General features: G+C 38.9%; 1 protein-coding gene across 1 annotated transcript; it reads right to left on the bottom strand.

The window, feature by feature from the left end:
* Positions 1–700: 700 nt before the first annotated feature.
* MRPL39 (mitochondrial ribosomal protein L39) lies at positions 701–19,898 on the bottom strand. Its single transcript, XM_025885341.2, has 10 exons — positions 19,781–19,898; positions 18,821–19,027; positions 16,896–17,035; positions 14,587–14,686; positions 13,340–13,407; positions 10,634–10,746; positions 7,967–8,032; positions 6,904–7,057; positions 3,450–3,497; positions 701–804 (listed from the first exon to the last, which is right to left on the bottom strand). Exons 1-10 carry the CDS (start codon positions 19,842–19,844, stop codon positions 757–759), a joined length of 1,008 nt encoding a protein of 335 aa, XP_025741126.2. The 5' UTR covers positions 19,845–19,898; the 3' UTR covers positions 701–756.
* Between the last annotated feature and the right edge of the window lie 390 nt (positions 19,899–20,288).

Here is a 20,288-nt window from a genome sequence, read left to right as displayed (position 1 = left end):
GGGGTTGGGGGATGTGTTAGCCTGGTGATGGGTATTAAAGAGGGCACGTTCTGCATGGAGCACTGGGTGTTATACCCAAACAATGAATCATGGAACACTACATCAAAAACTAATGATGTATGGTGATTAACATAACAATAAAAAATTTAAAAAATAAAATAACAAAAATGGAAACTACTATGATCCTTTATGTTTTTAAAAGATTTCATTTATATTTGTACATGTTTATACACGTAGAAAAAAGGAATGAACAGAGAAAACATGTCAAAGTGTTACATCTGGGGAGTCAAAGAGAACAGGGTTGTTTCTGCATAAAATTTCTACTGTCAACAGCATAAGTTCTTTTAACCTTTAAGGAAAGTAATAAGTAAAAAATAATAATAATAATAAAGAGGAAAAAATAAACATCAGTATAAATCTTAGAGAGAAAAAAGAGTTAATCTTTTTTTTAAAAAAAGATTTATTTATTTATTTTAGAGGGAGTACTCAAGGAAGGGGCGGGGCAGAGGCAGAGTGAGAGAAAGAATCCCAAGCAGACTCCATGCTGAGCACGGAGCCCACACGCTGAGTACTGAGCCTGACACGGGGCTTGATCCCACAACCCCAAGATCATGACCTGAGCCAAAACCAAGAGGAGGACACCAGCCAAATGAGCCACCCTGGTGCCCCGACAGTTAATCTTTAGAAGCACACACAAATATTTCATAGAAAACTTTTATTTTAATTTACTATACATATTTAAATTTTAGGAAGTTACTAGGTCGATGCACTTTCCTCTGTAGGTTTAGTTTGATCTTCAGTTACCTGTAAATACATGAATACTTTAATTTTCTAATAATAACCACTTTTAGTTTTACCCTTAGCCCACCATTTTAAATCATTCCACAGTCCTCCTATAATGACCCTTAGTCTTTCTCCTTTATTAGTAATTATTATAGAAAGTTAAGCAGAAAAAGAAGAAAACGTACAAGGCCAGATTCCCAATATAAATTATCAAGTAAGGTACAACAATTTCATTAAAAATATAATCTGAAGCATATAGCTAGGCTTCTCCAGTTTGTCATTTTATTTTTCAATTACAAAATGAAATCATTCATGTTAGAAAAATACCAGCAATGCTGTAACACAGTATTTTAAATCAACAGATTTTCTTGGGAGGTATAATTCTATTTTAAATATAGTATATTACAGGTTTAGCAGAAACAGGTATCTGTACATCCATATTTCTATTCTGTGTCACTCAAACACATCACACAGCTAAACTTACTCCTCACCACCCCGACACCCACCACACCTCCACATTATCTAATCTCAGTGAAGGTGTCCACGCCTGCCATTCGGGAATCCACGGTTCTCTTATGTGCATATTCAATCCCCAGTCCTACTAATTCTACCCAAGTGGCTCTCACTGCCACACCTCAACTTGAGGATCTCACCACCTTCTACCCCTTTAACAGGGCTGCTGGGTTAAGTCACAGCTTTCTTCCACGCTGCTCCAGAGTAAGCTTTTAAACATGAATAGCTGACCCATAGTTTACTTCCTTTTTCAGATTCCCCAGTGACCCCCAATCACCTCCAGGAGGGGAATGTAAATTCTGTATTATGGAAGACAAGCCCTTCATATGCTATTTCCAACAGACTTTGTTGAACTCATCACCCACCTTACATAAGACTGTACGTTCAGATGGATCTTATACTCATCACACTCTCCATTCCTCCACCCCTCTCGGCAAGCAGCTTCCTCTGAGATATCCACCAACCCCTCCCCAAGCAAATTATCTGCCAGGCCCACTTTAGTCATCCTCTCAAGCCAGCTTAAGCAACACCAATCCCTGGGAACCTCCTTTAACCAACCCGCCAGCCTGGTTTGGGTCCTTCGCTGTATGCCAGAACTCCACATGTACACCCAACTGTCTGCTTCCAAGTCTAGTCATCCGTTAAAGTAACTTCCCTGAGGCCAGTAAGTAGGTTTTGTTCATTTCTGTACCTACAGCTCCTGGCACCTAACAGACATCTCAATCAACGAACCGTATGTTTAACCTACTCCCTTCAAACAAACAAAATGGACAGAAGAAGGAAACCGAACCAGAATAAATGCTGCAAAAAAGCTACTCACTGATTCGTATTATATACTCTAGGCTACTTCCTCTACTGTTTTTCTACATTTATTATATACTCATTTCTTCTCTAGTTTCCTAATCTAAAATGATCATTATAGTGAAGGGGACTAAGAGCACACTAATCGTGATAAGCACTGAGAAATGTACAGAATTGATGAATCATTATATTGTATACCTGAAACTAATATAACACTGTGTGTTAATCATACTTGAATATATATATATATAAATTAAAAATAAATAATAAAATGACTGTGACCAAAGAGACAAAATTATTCTATCCATTCAAAAATACTTTCTTTTCATGAGAAAATTACATGTAATCTTTACACAAGAACATTAGACTAAGTGCCTCAAAAATAAATTCTATCTGTAAATTCATTAATAAAGACTAGGTTTGTACATCATCATAAAAAATAACCAATAAATACTTACCAGGTAACCCATGTACCAAAGGTTGGGCTCAAAATTTGGCATGACACATACATAATAATCCCGGAATGGGTTAACAGACTGAATGTAAATGTACTAGCAAAAACAACTGGAAAACCATATGAGGAGGTATATAATCAAGTGGAAATTGTAAGAATGGATATTTGTTCAGAGATTACTTTGCAGCTTTAAAAAAAAAGACCGCAAACTAAAAAAAAAAAGAAGAGAAAAGAAAAAGTTTGATGTATGTTTGCAAGCTTGACTAGAGTGGAAAATTAGGATGACTAGGAAGGGTTCATGGCCAGATTACATGGAACAGCTATCAGATAATGTAAGTAAAGGATGAGCACTCAGCCTAGGAAAGAGTAAATAGGGATAGAATAGGTCAAGAAATATAATCATTCCTACTTGTGAAATCTAAATGCTAATGACACAGAATGAACTACAAAACACAAGTACTCAAATACTGTTTTTCAGGACATTTGCACATTTAATATGTCAACCAAAAGTCAAGGCATTTTTAAAATACATCTGACAAATCTTAACCTTTCAATGCTCATTTAGTTTACGAAAAAATTACCGAAGACCTAATTAACACCACTGGACCCACTAAGATCTATTACTACTATAAAGCAGTATTCTTATTCTTCTTCAAGTTCCACAGTTTCATTTCCATGATATTAACAAACAAAAACAGGAGAAATGCCAAATTACAACTCTTCTCTTGCCAAGATACTACTGGGGTCACCAACTATAACACTGCTTTAGCTACTGAGACAACTAGTTACTTTTTTCTTTCATTTTCTTTTCTTCCTTCTTTTATTTATTGTGTTGTTGCCTGATTCCAATAAAAATTTCTTCATGAAACAGTACTCATTAGCTGTCAAAAAAACTTACCATTTTCCGAGATCTTCCCAACAGCTTATCCCAGATGGTAAAATGTGCCTTGAAAAGAAAAGATTCACTATGAATTAAATAAAGCAATAAAGTTAAAATAAAAGGAAATGAGTGTTATATAGGTTTTAAACAAAACAAATACATAAGTCAAGCAGTACTAATGAGGCTAAGCAGTTACAAAAGTAGATTCGAGTAGGGGGAAAGGTACTTTACGGGACAGCTGGTTTGTTTGGCATGTTAGAAAAACTGACGTAAGCACTGAAAATGCCATTCTTCCTCTTCTGTCCTTCCTAATCATTACCATCACAGACAGCATTCCTTCTAATGGGAAGCAAAACTCTGCTCCACTTTCCCATGGGCTGCAGTTCTTTCCTTAAATAGCCATTTTCAACAAACTAGAAGTCATTCTTCAAATCACTAGCAATCACAAGGAGAGGTTCATCAAGAACCAACGGTGACCAATGTTGACAGATGGTGACATCTTCACGCTGAAATGGCAGTTCTAGAGGATTTAGCAAATTACCCTAAAGAACAAGTAAAAACTAATGTAGAAAATAATAAAATCATAGAATCAATTTACTTAATCCTTAAAATTTTTATATAGTTGGGGATTCTCAGAATGCATAGATGAAAACTCTATAAAATGCATTAAGGACCACATCAATTTTACTAAGTCATTTAAAGGTGATACTGAGGGATATGGCTGGGCCAGTGACTGCATCACACTGAATGACCTGGTAAAATCTATTATAAAAGGTAAAATTACTATATGCACGTGTAAGCCCTTCTGGAGAAAAGGGCAGTGTTGTATGTTTAAAAGGAAAACCACACCTGACTCCAGCAGAATGGACAGCTGGTGCAGACCCTATGGTGTGGCTGGAAGACAGTGGATGATGGAGAAAGTAGTGTGAGACGTCAGAGAGGCAGGCAGGGGCCAGATAATGTGGGGCTCTGTGAGACAAGATAACAGGGTTGGGATTTTTACAAGAAGCCCCTGGAATGTTTAGGGCAAAGGGATTACATGATCTGATTTGTATATGAAAAAAGTCCTTTTGGCTACTAAGCAGGGAATGTGCTTCAGGGGGGCAGAGTGAAAGCGAGGAAGGGGTGAAGAGTAAGAGGGGCTTGGAAACGGTGGTGGTAGCAGATGGGATGCTATGCAATGGAGGGACTCAGGGCATGTTTCAGAGTTAAGAGTTTAAATGCCTTGATGATGAATGGGATGGAGCATGGATGGGAGGGAAACAGAATCAAGGATTACCTCACAGCTAAGGAGATGATGGTGTCATTTACTGAAATGCAGAAAGCTAGGAAAGGAAACAGGTACGTGGAGAAAAATCAAATATGTCAAGGACAAATGCTAAAAAGTACAAAATGTTGATGAATGAGATGAAGGATTTAAATAAAAGATATACTATGTCCAAAGACTAGAAGATACAATTTAGTAAAGATGTCAATTCTCCCCAAATTGATATATAGGTTTAATACAATTCCTATCAAAGTCCCAGTAAGACTTGTCAATACAGAAAGATTATCCTAAAATTAAATGAAAAGGCAAAGGACCTAAAATAATTTAAGCAATTTTTTTAAATAATAATAACATGGGATGAATTATTCTACCTGATTTCAAGAACTGTTTACTGTTACAGTAATCAAGGCTGTGATACCAGCAGAAGGACAAACACACAAATCAATGGAACAGAATAGAGAACCCAGAAATAGAATCATACAGATACGGTTTTTAAAATGATTTTTAATAAGGGTACAAAAGTAACTTAATGGAGGAAGGACAGCCTCTTTAACAAATGATGCTGGAGCAATCTGACATGTATAGGCAAGGAAAATGAACTGCAACCTAAATCTCACACCTTATACAGAATTTAGCACAAAGTGGACCACAGACTTAAATATAAAACTATAAAACTATGAAACTTTTAGGGGGGAAAAAAAAGGAAGAAAATCTTTGGGATCTAGGTCCAGGCCAAGAATTATTTGAATTAACACCAAAAACATGATCCATAAACAGAAAAACTGATAAACTGGACTTCATCAAAATTAAAAACTTCTGATCTACAAAACTTCTGATCTTTTGTTAAGAGGATGAAAAGACAAACTACTGACAGAGAGAAAATATATGTGAACTACATACCTAACAAAAGACTAGTAGCCAGAATACACTAGGAAAAAAACTCTCAAAATTCAACGGTAAAAAAAAACAAACAATCCAATTAGAACATAAGCAAAAAACATAAAGATTTTTTGCCAAAAAAGACATAGAAATGGCAAATAAACACATGGAAAGATGCTCAACACAATTAGCCAACAGGAAAATGCAAATTAAAACTACAGTGAGAGATCACTACAAGCCTATCATAATGGCTAAAAATAGTGACAATGTCAGATGCTGGCAATGATCAAAAAACTGATTACTCACACATTGCTGGTGGGAATGGTAAAATGGTACAGTCACTCTGGAAATAGGTTTGAGAGTTTCTTAAAAAACTAAGTACGTGCCTACTGTATGACCCAGCAATTGTACTCATGGGCATTTATCCCAGAGAAATAAAAACATATATTCACAAAAGCCTATACACAAATGTTCATAGCAGCTTTACCCATAATAGCCAAAAAACTACAAACAACCCAAATATCCTTTAACAAGTGAATGGTTAAACAATACACAGTAGGTCCATACCACAGAATACTACACAGCAATAAAAAAGAACCAACTATTGATACACATAACAACTTCGATGAATCCTCAGAGAATTATGCTGAGAGAAAAAAGCCAATCCTCAAAGATTACATAATGTATGATCCCATCCATGACATTCTTGAAATGAAAATTTGTAGGAGCAGAGAACAGACTAGTAGTTGTCAGGGGTAAGAAGGTGGGGGTGGGGCAGAGGAGAGTGGATGTACCTATAAAGGGCCAACAGGTGAGGGCCTTGTAAAGAAATTGTACTGCATCCTCATTATGTCAATGTCCATAATCTGGCTGTGAAATCTACACAGATTTTGAATTATCTGAAAATCCGAAGTTGAATTAAAAAAAAAAGCATTAACAAGGGGTGGGAACAATATGGAAAATAACAGACTCTGAGTCATGAATAGATTAGGAAAATGAGAGAGGAGAGCCTGCCAAACCTAAATTCTCCAAAAGACATTCCAGAAGGGCTTACCAATATGCACTCCAATAATCCTCAATGCACCCTCCTCCCCTATACTAATTTGAAAAATTAAAATTACTATCTCAGTCTGATTCAACTTTTTCAACTAAATCAGTTTACATTCCGGGGAAAATTATTTTTATCATAAACCAGAATTTACAAAGTATTAGTGTCACACAACTTAATGAAAATTATAATGTATGTCCTTCAAATTGGTATAAAATCAAGACCAGAATCACACCCATGCCCAAACTGGACAACCTGAAACTTTAAGCTTTACTTACTCTTAAGTGTACAGGTAAAGACAGACCCTGGAATCTTCGTACAAGACTCAACGGGGTGGCTTGAAGATTGTGAACTGCTGACACTTCATACTGGAAACAAATACTTGTTCTTGGAATAAGAGGACCCTCACTCACATCAATGAAGTCACCAAATCTGATTTGATTTTAAAAACAAACAAATAAAACCTCAAAATCAAACCATTTACAGTAGTTTGGAAAAAATCTATTAATTCTCTTTGGGACAATGTCCCTAATCAAGAACATTCCATGTAGCTCTATTCACTCTCTACTGCTCCTGACACAACAATCTCAAGTGAAGAGGCTAAAACTATGAAAATTAAAGTCAAGTGAACCTTGTTCTTTATTAGCACTGATATAACTTTATAGAGATTTTTAAGATCACTGAACACATCATGCTATCGAGTGAATCCAATGTCTAAAACTGATCACCTACAACCTTGTAACAACTCATTGTAATAGAGTTAGGAACTCAGTGTATACGACAGATTGTCCAAAGAGCAGCGTTGTAGAAGAAAAAAACTTAACTCTGAATCAAGAAAACATGAGGCTGAGAAAAAAGATACAGGTCACAAAGTCACTTCTGCATATGCATTATGCATTGTCATACCTCCCTCATCTCTGTATCAGAAAGCACATTCCCATTTTACTTACTTATAAGTAACGTAAGTAGTAATTAGTCAGTATTCATATTTGTACATACACATGAATTATGTTCAATTCATAGCAATGCATATTTTGCCCACTTTCAAAATTAACTTTTAAGAATCACATTTTTAAATAATGGTTTCAACTCTTGAAATGCAGAAATAAAAATACAAACAATAAAATGAGGAACAGAAAACACAACTGCTCCTGAAGATAATTTAAATCTTCCAGTTACCACCATACCAAAACAATGAACAAAGCAACAGAAAACAAGGTAATAAGAATAACAAAATTCTTGGGTACAAATTCATCTTTTTCAGTCATACACTATATCCGGGTAACAATAAAGCTAAGTCTTCCTATAAATTAGCATGATAACCAATTTATTTTTACTTACCTGTGTAGCTTAACTATTCTCTCAGGGTTCTGAGATGCCTTCTCTTCTATGAAATCCATTTTGTACCTAAAAAGCAGCAAAGAAAAAAAAAAGTTTTACTTCTAAATACACAAAAAGGAGTTTAAGGACCCCTCCCTTTCTCTTCCGCTTTAGCCATAGTTTTTTAAAGAGGGGTTTACACTTGGGAGCTTCCCCTTCACACCTCACATCCTTCAGTCTGGCCACAGCCTCACGACTCTACCAAACTGTTCTCCCCAAAGCCCTAGGTACCTCCCTGGTTTGAACATAGCGGACACCTTCCTGTCCGTATTTCCACTGCTCACCCCTGTCTCTCCAAGTGCTCTCGTCCACCAGCTTCCTTGACACTTCCTACTGCTTGTTATTTTAACTCTCTGGCCACTCTTCCCCTTCCCCACCCTTTGGGGGACCCGCCCTACAGCCTCTTTTCACCAAGCATCCTCCCTGGGCTAGCTCCTCGACATGCACAGCTTTAATTCCCACTTCTGCGTTCCTCTCTTCCACAGTTCAGCTTCTAATCCACATCCCTCTTCTGAGCCCTGAACTGAGACCCTCCTGAACATCTACTAGACTGTTCCACAAGTATCTTACACTCTGCAACTCTCTAACAGAACAAAAACTTACTCCTCCTTTTCCCACCAAATGTATTCTTATTCCTGAGTTTCCTAGCTTAGTAAAGGACACTGCCAACCACCCACATGTCTGAGTGAAAAACTTCACAGATTTCCATGATTCCTGCTTCTCCTGCCACACCCCCTCCATCCAATTCATTGCCAAGTCATGTCAATTCTACTGCCTAAATGTTTCTCAAATCTACCCAATCCTGTCACTACAGTTAATAGCATAGACGGAACTGCACAGCCCAGGTTCAAATCATAACTTTACCACTCACTACTAAGAGCCCTCTTTACCCCAAAGCTAAACAAATATCAGGTGGGTGTATGGCAAGGTTGGGAAGCATTAGTTCACAGGAAAACATCTACTGACTGCCACACCCCTTCTTCCAAAGCCCCCCACATACTTTTTTTTAAAAGATTTTATTTATTTATTATTTGACAGAGAGACACAGTGAGAGAGGGAATACAAGCAGGGGGAGTGGGAGAGGGAGAAGCCAGGCTTCCCACTGAACAGGGAGCCTAATGCGGGGCTTGATCCCAGGACCCGGGGATCATGACCTGAGCTGAAGGCAGACGCTTAACGACTGAGCCACCCAGGTGCCCCAACCCCCCATACATTATTAGGGCAGCCAGTTCCCTTAAATATTTGTCCGTCTTGACCCACCTCTAAGAGATGCACCTGTCCCCTGGGAGTCAAAGCCACTCAAGGCTCCCCGTGCAGCAGAAAGGCCCAATCAGTGATCTATCTTCAACCATCCAAAATTCTCTGTCCCCTCAAACTTGTCCCCAAACCATCCCTACACCTCCTTCCATACATTCAATGTGGAAAGTGGGGTGGAGGGAATAGGAAATCTCGTGGAATGAACATCTAGAGTACACTACAGTAGCTATGGAGCACTTAAATGTAATTAGCCCTAACTGAGATGTGCCTTAAGAGTAAACTACACCAGACTATAAAATAACATCAATTTTGTAATATTGGTTACATGCTGAAATAACATTTTAAATACACTGTTTAAATAAAATGTATTATTAAAATTAACTTCAACTTTTCTTTTGACTTTTTTAATGTAGCTACTAGAAAATCTAGTTATATAGATGGCTTACATTATTTCTCTATTGGACAGCACGACCCTAGAACTGTAGCACAGGAAGTGTCTTGATATGTTTTAATAATACAAGGAATCTTCTTATAGTATCAATGGTGGTTTGGTTCTACAGAACTATCTGCAGTCCAGTTCAGTTAAACTAGTACATTCCTACTGCTTTCTAAGTACACTGGTTCTAGGATATGTGAAATATTATAAACTGTCCCTATGAGAACTTACATTTCAATTTATAAATACCTAAAGAAATTCCAATCTATAACCTTGAACCATTTGCAGGGACGTATTCTGTCTTCAGAATCTAGTATCCATGTTATTTTTTTGCAATGCAGATTTCCCTACTTAATTCTAATTTCAATTAGATTAATATTAAAATATAGTTTACTTTGTTACAATTAGTAGAAGTGAGAAAGGGAACTGAGGACCCAGGGAGGATTTAAAACGTTGGCAAAGAAAATCCACCAGATGGATACTTCTGGTGCAGAAGACTAAGCCCTGGCTGTGTGAATGTTTTATCTTGGCGGCTAGCTCCCTCCAGAGCACTGGCATTCTCCATCTCACTCCTGTCATTTCAAGGGTAGGAGGGTGAGAAGGAAAGACTGCCCAATGAACAAAATAATACGGTTCCGTGTATGCTATCACCTGACGATGGGAGGAAAAAGGGGAAACACACCTTGGGGTTGCTGTGAACTAAAGGACTTCTCTGGCCAAAGAAACAGAAAAGTAAGACAAACAGAATTATCGAAGGCGGGGGTAGGTTTTTTTCTCTGTGAAATAAATTATGAGATGAACCAAAGTAAATAGGCTAGTACAGAAAAAGAGATCTTAGATATACATCAGATATAAAGATTCTTAAGAGCTGAATTGTCTTCATTACATATAACTTTGGGAGGTTGAATCTCACTTCCAAGGAAGCCAACACTTACTTGTTGTGCTGAAATATTTCTAATGCCACTTTTGCTTCCACTTCCAGAGTTTCAAATGGAAGGTCTTTATAAATTAAAGTGTGAGCATCTTTCGTGAGGGAACGTAGGTTCTCCTTCAAAATAAAAGTATTAACTTTTTGTAACAATTGACTTAAAAGCATTTCTCCATAAGGCAGATAAAATTGTATGCTAAATATTATAAATCCAACTAAAAGAAAAAGCAAAAGCAAATCTGTTAGGAAAGAAAGTTATTAATTTATAACAATTAAATATTTAGACCATAAAAGGTAGGGTTAGCAATTTATCTCAACTCTACAAACTATGAAACTTGTAATTTACTTGTAATTATTAGCCTATAATAATTATTAAAGATAATCCTACAAAGAAATCTTAATAAACATTTTATCCAAATTATACAACCTTATAGTTTATTAAAACGTGATGCAATTTAAAATGCTAATAAAGGGGTGCCTGGGTGGCTCAGTCATTAAGCGTCTGCCTTTGGCTCAGGTCGTGATCCCAGGGTCCTGGGATCGAGCCCCACGTCGAGTTCCCTGCTCCGCGGGAGGCCTGCTTCTCCCTCTACCAGTCCCCTTGTTTGTGTTCCCTCTCTCTATGTCTCTCTCTGTCAACTAAATAAATAAAATCTTTAAAAAAAAATGCTAATAAAAAGAAAGATACAAAAATGTGCTTACATTGTGAGTAAAACTAAGCTTTTTTAAATGAACAGGGAAAAAAATTATTGTTTATGTCATTCAGAACGTTTTACCAGGAAATGTAATGTCATCATTTGCCCTGCCCAAAATACAGCATACATCTAATATTAAAAATTCCTGTTTAATGAAAAGTCATTTTTATGCAATTAAAATGATTAGTACACATTAACAATATTTATGAGACTTCTAATAAAAACTGTAATTGAGTTTTCATATTATAAATCATTACTAATACAGAAAAGACCAAGCACTGTTACGCAAGTAATTTCTGTAATAAAATTCTTTCCATAAGCTTCCTATTAGATTTTTTTTGCATGAAATGACTCTTCTCCATTCTAAAGGGACAATTTATTATATAACAAATCCACATTCATGATTTTATACAACTGTTACTTGAATGTAACTCTCCACCACTTTTTCTAAATGGTCCACCCAACCCCATGGTGCCTGCAATTAGCTAGTACACTTCTTTTTTTATTTAAAGTTTTGTATTTAGGGCGCCTGGGTGGCTCAGTCGTTAAGCGTCTGCCTTCGGCTCAGGTCATGGTCCCAGGGTCCTGGGATCAAGCCCCACCTTGGGCTCCCTGCTCCTTGGGAAGCCTGCTTCTCCCTCTGCCACTCCCCCTGCTTGTGTTCCCTCTCTCGCTGTGTCTCTCTGTCAAATAATAAAATCTTAAAAAAAAAAAAAAAGTTTTGTATTTAAAAAAAGGAAAAGGAGGCAGCAAGTTTCACAGATAATGAGAACTGAATCTTGATCTCATTAGTTTTTACTTAATTCCCCCAACAAAGTGAGAATCCTTTCTTAAATTTGAGGGCATATCTGAAAAAGAACTTACACTGACACAAGTTCAGAGTTCACAAAGAATTCCAATACCTTCCCTGCATTCCCCCCTTTCTTTCCTACATCTCTTCCCTCTCCCCTCTCTCCCTTTCTCTCTTTGTTCCTTCCTCTTACCCTCCTCTCTCCTGATATTAAGCAATTTGAGCAGGATTATAAAAGAAATAACTTCCAAAACCAGAATTTAAACCTGGATCTGTACTGACTCCAAAATTTTGCAATAAGGAACTACAATATTTCACTAAATCTAAAATGTACCACTAAGGAAAAAACACTACCAATTATAACATGCTATCTACCGTAAGACACATTTTTTTCCAGAGATAATAAAATGTGAAAAAAAATGTACACAGTAGCATTGATAAAATGGTATGGTACATCACCTTTCCTTTTCTGATCTCCAGACTTCCAATCTGGAGGACATACAGTTTTGCTTAAGAATCAGGCATTTGCCTCTTCTCCCCAGTGATAAGTGAATTTCTAGGCCTGACGTTTGAAAATGATCAGCACACCCTCCTGAGAGGGCATCTGATCTAGAACTTCCTTGTTAGCCAGGTGCTACCCAACTGCGGGACCAACAAGGAGAACACTTACTACGCAATCAGGTCATTCACCAAGAGTCTAGTTTGTTGCTATTTGAGTTAGCTTCCTCGAAGTCTGCTTCTTAATTCACTCTGTCCTCTACCCCTATCCCTCCTCCCAAGGTGACCTTTGTATGTAGAGAGACCTCACAGTATGCAACAGGCTAAAATGGTTTAGGGCAGTGGTTTTCACATTGTGCTCGGAGGATCCAAGAAATAAGGCTCCAGGCTTCCCACCACCACAACAACCAAGATGATTAAGCTTCTGTATTTTATATTCTGGGCATCTTGAAAACCACTATCTTAAGAAATAGAATGAACAGTATACCAGGAAGAAAGTACTTCAAGCAGAACAGAAAGCTTCCATACAACCGACCACACAGTGAATACCCCCATTATCTGCCTTTATCTTGAATTCACTGAAAAAGCAACACAGGTAGGTATGTAGGTATGTAAGTAGGATCTTTTAAATTAAATATTCTCAACATGCAGTATCACTCAACAATATAGGAATCATTCTAACAACGAAAGGTACAGGTTCTAAAATTAATATTCCAAACACTATACTTACTTTTGTCGGCATCCACTCATCAAGTCGCTTATCCAGAACTACATCATAGCAGAAGGCTCCACAGATTACTGTAAATCCAACCAAAATGAAAGGCAAAGTCAAATCTGTTATGGTAGAGGGACTTACTGGCAACAATGGAATATTTAGACCATAAAATGAAGGGCCAGCAATCTCTCTCAACTCTACAAATTATAAAACTGTAACCATTATCCCAGCTCTTGACAGAGTTTTACCAACTTTCCCCACCCAAAAAACTAATTCACCTTTTGTAAACCCAAAATCACTAGTATGTTTTTAAACATTCATGTTTTCTTCCAGAATATTATCACTATAGAGATTTCAAATAGTTACTAGACATAAAAATTCCAAAAGCATGAGATATTTAATATGTAGATGAATGACTAAATGGATATAAAATGCTGAATTTCTTTTTCAATGTCTTCTAAACTTCTCCATTTTTGTTGTTTTGCTCTTCTTAGAATCATTCATTGAGCTTTTTAAATATTTTTGGTATATATACTTCTATATTTTTTAAAAAATTACAAATGTGATCTTAGTGTACATACTGATGCAAAATCCTAGTTTTACCAAAATTACAAAGAGTGTGTGTGAACTCTTCCATCTCCCCAAAATGGTTCCTCTCCAGAGTCACAGACATTTCTGATGAAATGGTGCCACCTAAACATAGCTTTCTCCAGAATTCTATTTATACTCTCATTTCCTCCTCCTTCACACATTTGATTTTGAAATACATGCTTAAAGTGATGGGAAACAAATACCGAGACAATATAATTACATGAAATTCATATTCAAGAGAAACATTCTCCTCGAATTCCATTATGTAATTACTGACCTCCAATAATTCAATAAGACGGATTTTGTTACCCATTATAAAAGGAACATATGTATGACAGTAATTTATAATATATAAAATTAGACATAAGCTCAAAAAAAAAAGAAGCTCTATAAAATATCAAAAATAGGTACCAAGGGGTGCCTGGGTGGCTCAGTTGGTTAAGCGACTGCCTTCGGCTCAGGTCATGATCCTGGAGTCCCAGGATCGAGTCCCGCATCGGGCTCCCTGCTGAGCAGGGAGTCTGCTTCTCCTTCTGACCCTCCCCCCTCTGATGCTCTATCTCATTATCTCTCTCAAATAAATAAATAAAATATTTAAAAAAAAAATAGGTACCAAACTACTCAAGGATTACAAAAATATGTGTGCATATGTGTGTGTGTGTGTACCTTACCAGGAACTTCGGGAGCTCTAACCAAACTGACCACATATTCATCTTTGAACGCCCTCTCTATCACACAGCCCATCATCATGGCACAAGAACGCCAATAAGCCTAGAAAAATAAAATACACACAAACATAATACACAGTAAGATTCACTAACATTTCTTCAGTATTAAAATTTAGGTTAACTTTTGACTTAGGAACTATTTGTCCATCCTCAGCATGCAGCAATAGTGAACATCAGGCCATGACATTACCTCTCCCAAGCAAAAAGCACAAAAGAATGAAGCACCAACTTGTGCTGTTAGCGGTGTTTCTGTGCAAGATATCACACACTATAATGTTTGTCAAACAATAGATAGTTTTCCTATCTGGTAGCAACTTTATCTTTAACCCAAAATAAAGGTTAACAAACCTGTGCTAAAATTTAAAAAAAAAAAAAAATGTATTACTATAAACCTGTTTATACCACATATAACACAGAGGGAAAAACAACTTTTAAGAATTTATGACTCCTACCCTCTACCTAAGATCACACAGCAATCACTCAAGTTATTCATATTTACAGCAAAGCAACCTCACTATGAACTGGGCTTTCATTTTACCAGCACGTTTGACCCATAGGCATGCCTAATATGGCTATCCATGCAGTGACCTGATCAGAGTCATAAAGAGAAACACAAGTCCAGCACCAGACCTGCCCATCTTATGTCCCATACTGGACTATAACTGGGCACTTGACCTTCATAAGCTCTTCTCCACATCTGGAGACTAAAAAAGTGGGCTTACTTGGTTGTGTGCAGCAGAAACTGCTCCAGGATGTATTCTACAGAACCACATAAACATACACTAACAATAAGTACAAACCCCGGCCTTGAAGGCAAGCAGCAAAATGCACCTCCTCGGGCGCCTGGGTGGCTCAGTCGTTGGGCATCTGCCTTCGGCTCAGGTCATGATCCCAGGGTCCTGGGATCGAGCCCCGCATCGGGCTCCCTGCTCCGTGGAAAGCCTGCTTCTCCCTCTCCCATTCCCCCTGCTTCTGTTCCCTCTCTCGCTGTGTCTCTCTCTGTCAAATAAATAAATAAAATCTTAAAAAAAAAAAATGCACCTCCTCATCTATCCTACCTCAATGTTTTTAAAGTCTGTTGAACTCCAGAGGCGGAATGCCTAGATTAAAATCCAGGGTCCACTATTTCCTAAACTGGTAAGCTTGGTCAAGTTACTGAACCTCTCTTTGCTTCAGTTTATTTATCTGGAAAACGGGAATTATAGTATCCATTTTTATGGAATTTTTATGAAGAGTAAATGAGTTAATATCTATAAATCAACCAAGATAGTGCCTGATACATAATTAATCCTTGATGTGAGCTAGTATTATCGCATCTATCATTTTCTTGCTTAAGTGTTTCATTTCCACATGTATTTATTGAATACCTGTTGTATGTAAGTCAAGGACTAGGTCCAACAACGGACATGATCGCTGTCTTAACAGAGCCAAGAATCCAATGCATTCAACGGTTCATATTGCAAGGCAATATTAAAATGTTGTATCTAGAGACATTAGCCAAGTGCGATGAGGCCCTAAAGAAAGGAGGGATTCATTCTGACAAGATCCCACAGAGCAGGTAGCGCTTTAACTGAACTACAAAAGAGAAACAGGATTTTAACAGGGAGGAAAGAAAACACCCAGAGTTGAAGAAGAACATCAGGAAAAGCCAGGAGGCCAACACAGCCTAAACCATTAGTGACCAAGTCCTCTAATGTGGCCAGAGCAAAGAGGAAGTGGAAAGCTGCCGTGAAAGTGAAGCTCGAAAGCCAGGCTGGTGTCAGATCACACAGGGCCTGGAAAGGCACAGGAATAACTTTCAGGTCATTCCTGAAAGTTACCAGGTAGGGAAAAAAGTGACACAATCCTTGGTCATGTCACTTAATAAAACTCCTAGTATTAAGACTTTTGTATTAAAAATGGGGGCAGAAGGCAGAGTTAAAAAGTTACTGAAATAATCCAATGATGATCAAAGGCTGAATTCAAGCAATAGAGGGAATGAAATACAGAGAGTGATCAATAAATGTTAGTAGGACAAAGACATGAATATAAAAGAGAAGTCATATAGTTTTCCCAAACCAAAATACAAGTTCAAGGATTTTTTGAACTGTGAAAATGCTTAATCTAACAAGCAAAACATTGATTATCTAGTACAACACTTGACCTTGGCCATATTTGCCCATTTCAGGCTCTGTAGCAAATGGATTTTAATAAATAAAAAAAGAAGAAGAAGAGAACTAGGGGGGAAGAAAAGAACATAGAGGCAGAAATACCTTATTCACTTCTCCTGGATCACGATCTTTGAAAGTAAGAAATTCAATTTCACAGGATTTGGTCAAAGGTTTATACATGTCCCAAGGCTGTCCGTCCACAAGAGCCAGAATGGACTTCCTGCAGTACCACTCACTTAAATCTGGAATTTAAAATAGATCGAAGGTCTAAATCTGACAAAACCCAAAGTGAAAAGTTACATGTTTAAGTGCTACATTAAGAAATAAAACAACAGAAAAGCAAGATTCTGCAATGACTTCCTTCAGGAGAAAAAAGTCTTACATCTTACATCTATAACTAATAAAAAAAAATAATACCCAACACATCCAATGTATTCTTAACAAAATTGCCCAAACGATTTACAAAAATCATTAAGGCTAAGTCTAATTTCAAATTAATCTGTCAATTATTAAGCAGTAAAACAATTTTCCAGGAGCGACACTTAAATATTAAGAGAGCAGCATCATGGATATATTTGGATATGTGCACACACAACTTAAAAGAGAAAATATATAAATATACATCCACAGTAAATCTGGTCTAAATGGGTTTGGGGTCTTGCTCCCAAACCACCTCTTACTTCCCTAACATGGCCTGTTCAAGTTAAATACCGAAAACAGTTTTTAATTATCAGTATGAATTCACATATAAGCCAGTCAGCTCTGGTCTGTTCTCTGAGCAGAATGCAAGTGCAACTCCAACCCTGATTAGATGTTTTTCAAGTACACAGCTACTCACAGAAGTGGTCAAACCACAGGCATAGGGTCTGAAAAAGTTCCATGCAGAGGGGATCAGATCTGTTTTTGTTCACTCATTCATATATCCAGAACCTAGTACCACGCCTGTAGCATAGTAAGTACTCAAAAGTGTACTGAATGATCAAAGGTATGAATGATAAGCAAGTGTCGACACAGGAGTCATGCTGAGGGTGCTCACAGGCTTCATCTCTACGTGTGAAACGTATAAAACTCCTTAAGGACCTGTGCTTTGTCTTAACTTCCTCTGTAATCTTAATGCCCATCACACAGCAAAGAAATGTTCACAAAACAAGTAAACAATGATCATAAGTACTAATTCAAGTGCCCAAGTAAAGGCAGATCCAGAGCAATACACTAGCTTAATCTTTTAACTAAAACTGTTAATTACTTAAATGGAATCATTACTGAGTTTTCCAAAAGTTTAAACGATGCAGCTAGTCACATATATGAGCGAGCATGCTGGCGTACAGATCTATGTTGGAAGCTTTCTAAATTTCAATATTACCAGTTCTATCAAAGCTACTTTAAAAGCATTTTGATCAAAAATAATCTATAAAGAGGCCCTGTTTCCTTCACTCACACACCGAATCACACAGAGGGCACAGTTATCTCCTTCAAATATGAACCCAACACATACTTTGACCCTCATCACATTCACCCCATGCACATTTCCACTTACACATTTACTACACACACGTGAGTATGAACAAAAACAAAACACACAAGGAGGCAAGTGGTAAGCAGATAAGATTTAAGGCAGGCCATAAAGAGCTAGAAAGGAAAAAGGAGGCCCAAAAAGCTGGTCATCCAAGGCCAGGGCAGTCCCTCTACCCAAAATTGCTTGGATGAGAACCATCACCCCAGAGTGCTGTCTAAAAGGGGCAAGGGCACTAGTAACACCTCTTCCTCCTTGTGCCTGAAACAGTTACAGCGCCCCAAACCCAGCCAGAGCCAAGCAAGTCCCGGGGCAACCTGCGCGTGACAGGACCAGTGTTTCAAGACCCACAGGACCCTCAAGGGCTAAAGACAGCGAACAGAGAGTAAGAAGCTCTGTAAAGGAGAACTTCTCCAAGTTCAGGGAGCAATGACCAAATCTTGCCTCCTCTGAACCATTCCTTCCGCATAGCTTATGCAAAACAGTCAAAACTGGATCCTGATTTGCTACTTACGCATAGCACAACTAGAGGGAGTTGAAATGTTTTTATTCATCACAAAGATTGTGCCAGGGTCGGTTTTCCCAACGTGTTTAACTTCGATCTTCTCAGTGCGAGGAGTTAATGATAACTGCCTGTTCTTCTCTTTATTAAAGAGATCATTCTGCATTTCTATCAGTTCTGTCAGTGACAGCCGAGAAGCTGGCGAGGTTGCTATCAATCCTGGGTGGAAGTGACAAGAAATAGCAACAGTGAAAGAATGCCTAACACAGCCCGCACCATCCTCCTCCAAGGAAAGAATGGGAGGCAACAGAACTGTAAAACGCCGCTGGCCAAAAGGCACTCAAGAGATCAACTTCAACCGCTTTCTAAGATTAATAATTAAAACGCCAACGGAAAAAACCGCAGCTAGCCCAGATCCACACCTTTCAACTTTGCTCTTTCCCCATCAGATCTGTATTGCCCACCGATTTTCTGTCGTATTCCAATCTGTGCTTTACAATAAGAGGCAAAAAGTAGCCAGGAAATAGAGTCAAAGTCAGACCAGTCATTGGGAAGGTGAGCAAAGTTGTCGCTTTCTAAGACCTTGGGGACAAGAAAGCTCCAGGGGACTGGAGCTCCCTCGCCAAAACGATCAATACCTAAAGCGAGAAATGCCGAGCTTACTTGCCAAACCCTAAATCACAGAGGATTTGACAAAGCCAGTACGAGTACTCCAACGGGAAAATAAGGACATGCTTGCACCGGGACGCGGGCTCCTTCCCAGAGGGGCCCTGAGCTCCTCCCGCAGCCCCGTGCCCCCTACGCCCCCAGATTTGGACCCTCAGGTCGGGAGGGGGCGTCCGCCACAGCCGGGACCGAAAGACCCTCCTCTGCCCTTAGCCCCGTTGGACCTCCCAGGACCCGCCTCAGGCCCCATATGAGCAGACAATCCTTCAAGCCTCGCTTTCCGTCCCCACCGCCGCCGAAACTCACTCCAGCGAGCCCCGCCACCTGGGGCGGCCCGCCAGAGGCGCAGCGGCCACATCCCCAGGGCCATTGCCTCCTTCGCCGCCGTAGGAACCGCCTCGCGCAGGTCCTCTCTTGCCCTCCTCCCCGGAAACTCTGAGCACGCACCCTGCGTTCCGTAGAACAGTTTTGTTCCGGTCCCGACGCTCGGGCCGCGCGCCGCCACTAGGGGGCGCGTTTGCGCCTCGATGAAGATTAGTGGCGGGAGGTTCGGCGTCCGGAGCTGGGGTACGTTCCAGGGGTGCGGAGGGTGACCCGTCCGCCACCCCCGGGGGCTCTGCAGGGAAACACACTTCCTCTTTGGAGTCGCACAGTTCGGACGGCTCCATCACCCGCTTGCCTCCGCGGCTTCGAGCCCAAAGAACTGGGCGAAACCCTTGCTTCCCGCAAAGAATATTCCTGGGGAGAAAAACTGGGGAAAGACGACTTCGGTTGACTCTTGCTTTCGTGGTCAGCCCGGCGGGTCACGCTGATG

The sequence above is a fragment of the Callorhinus ursinus genome, unplaced genomic scaffold (genome assembly GCF_003265705.2).
Source record: "Callorhinus ursinus isolate GAN/ISIS: 27379988/994484 unplaced genomic scaffold, GSC_fseal_2.0 scaffold1, whole genome shotgun sequence".
Classification (NCBI taxonomy): domain Eukaryota; kingdom Metazoa; phylum Chordata; class Mammalia; order Carnivora; family Otariidae; genus Callorhinus; species Callorhinus ursinus.
Note: the sequence above shows the minus strand (reverse complement) of the source record. Positions and strands in the feature narration are given on the sequence as shown.

Coding starts and splice junctions, on each gene's coding strand:
- MRPL39 (XM_025885341.2), bottom strand. CDS start 19,844: ATGGCCCTGGGGATGTGGCCGCTGCGCCTCTGGCGGGCCGCCCCAGGT. Junction 17,036..18,820: donor TCCCTCTAGTTGTGCTATGC/GTAAGTAGCAAA, acceptor TTTAAATTCCAG/ATTTAAGTGAGTGGTACTGC. Junction 14,687..16,895: donor ATCCAGGAGAAGTGAATAAG/GTATTTCTGCCT, acceptor TTATTTTTCTAG/GCTTATTGGCGTTCTTGTGC.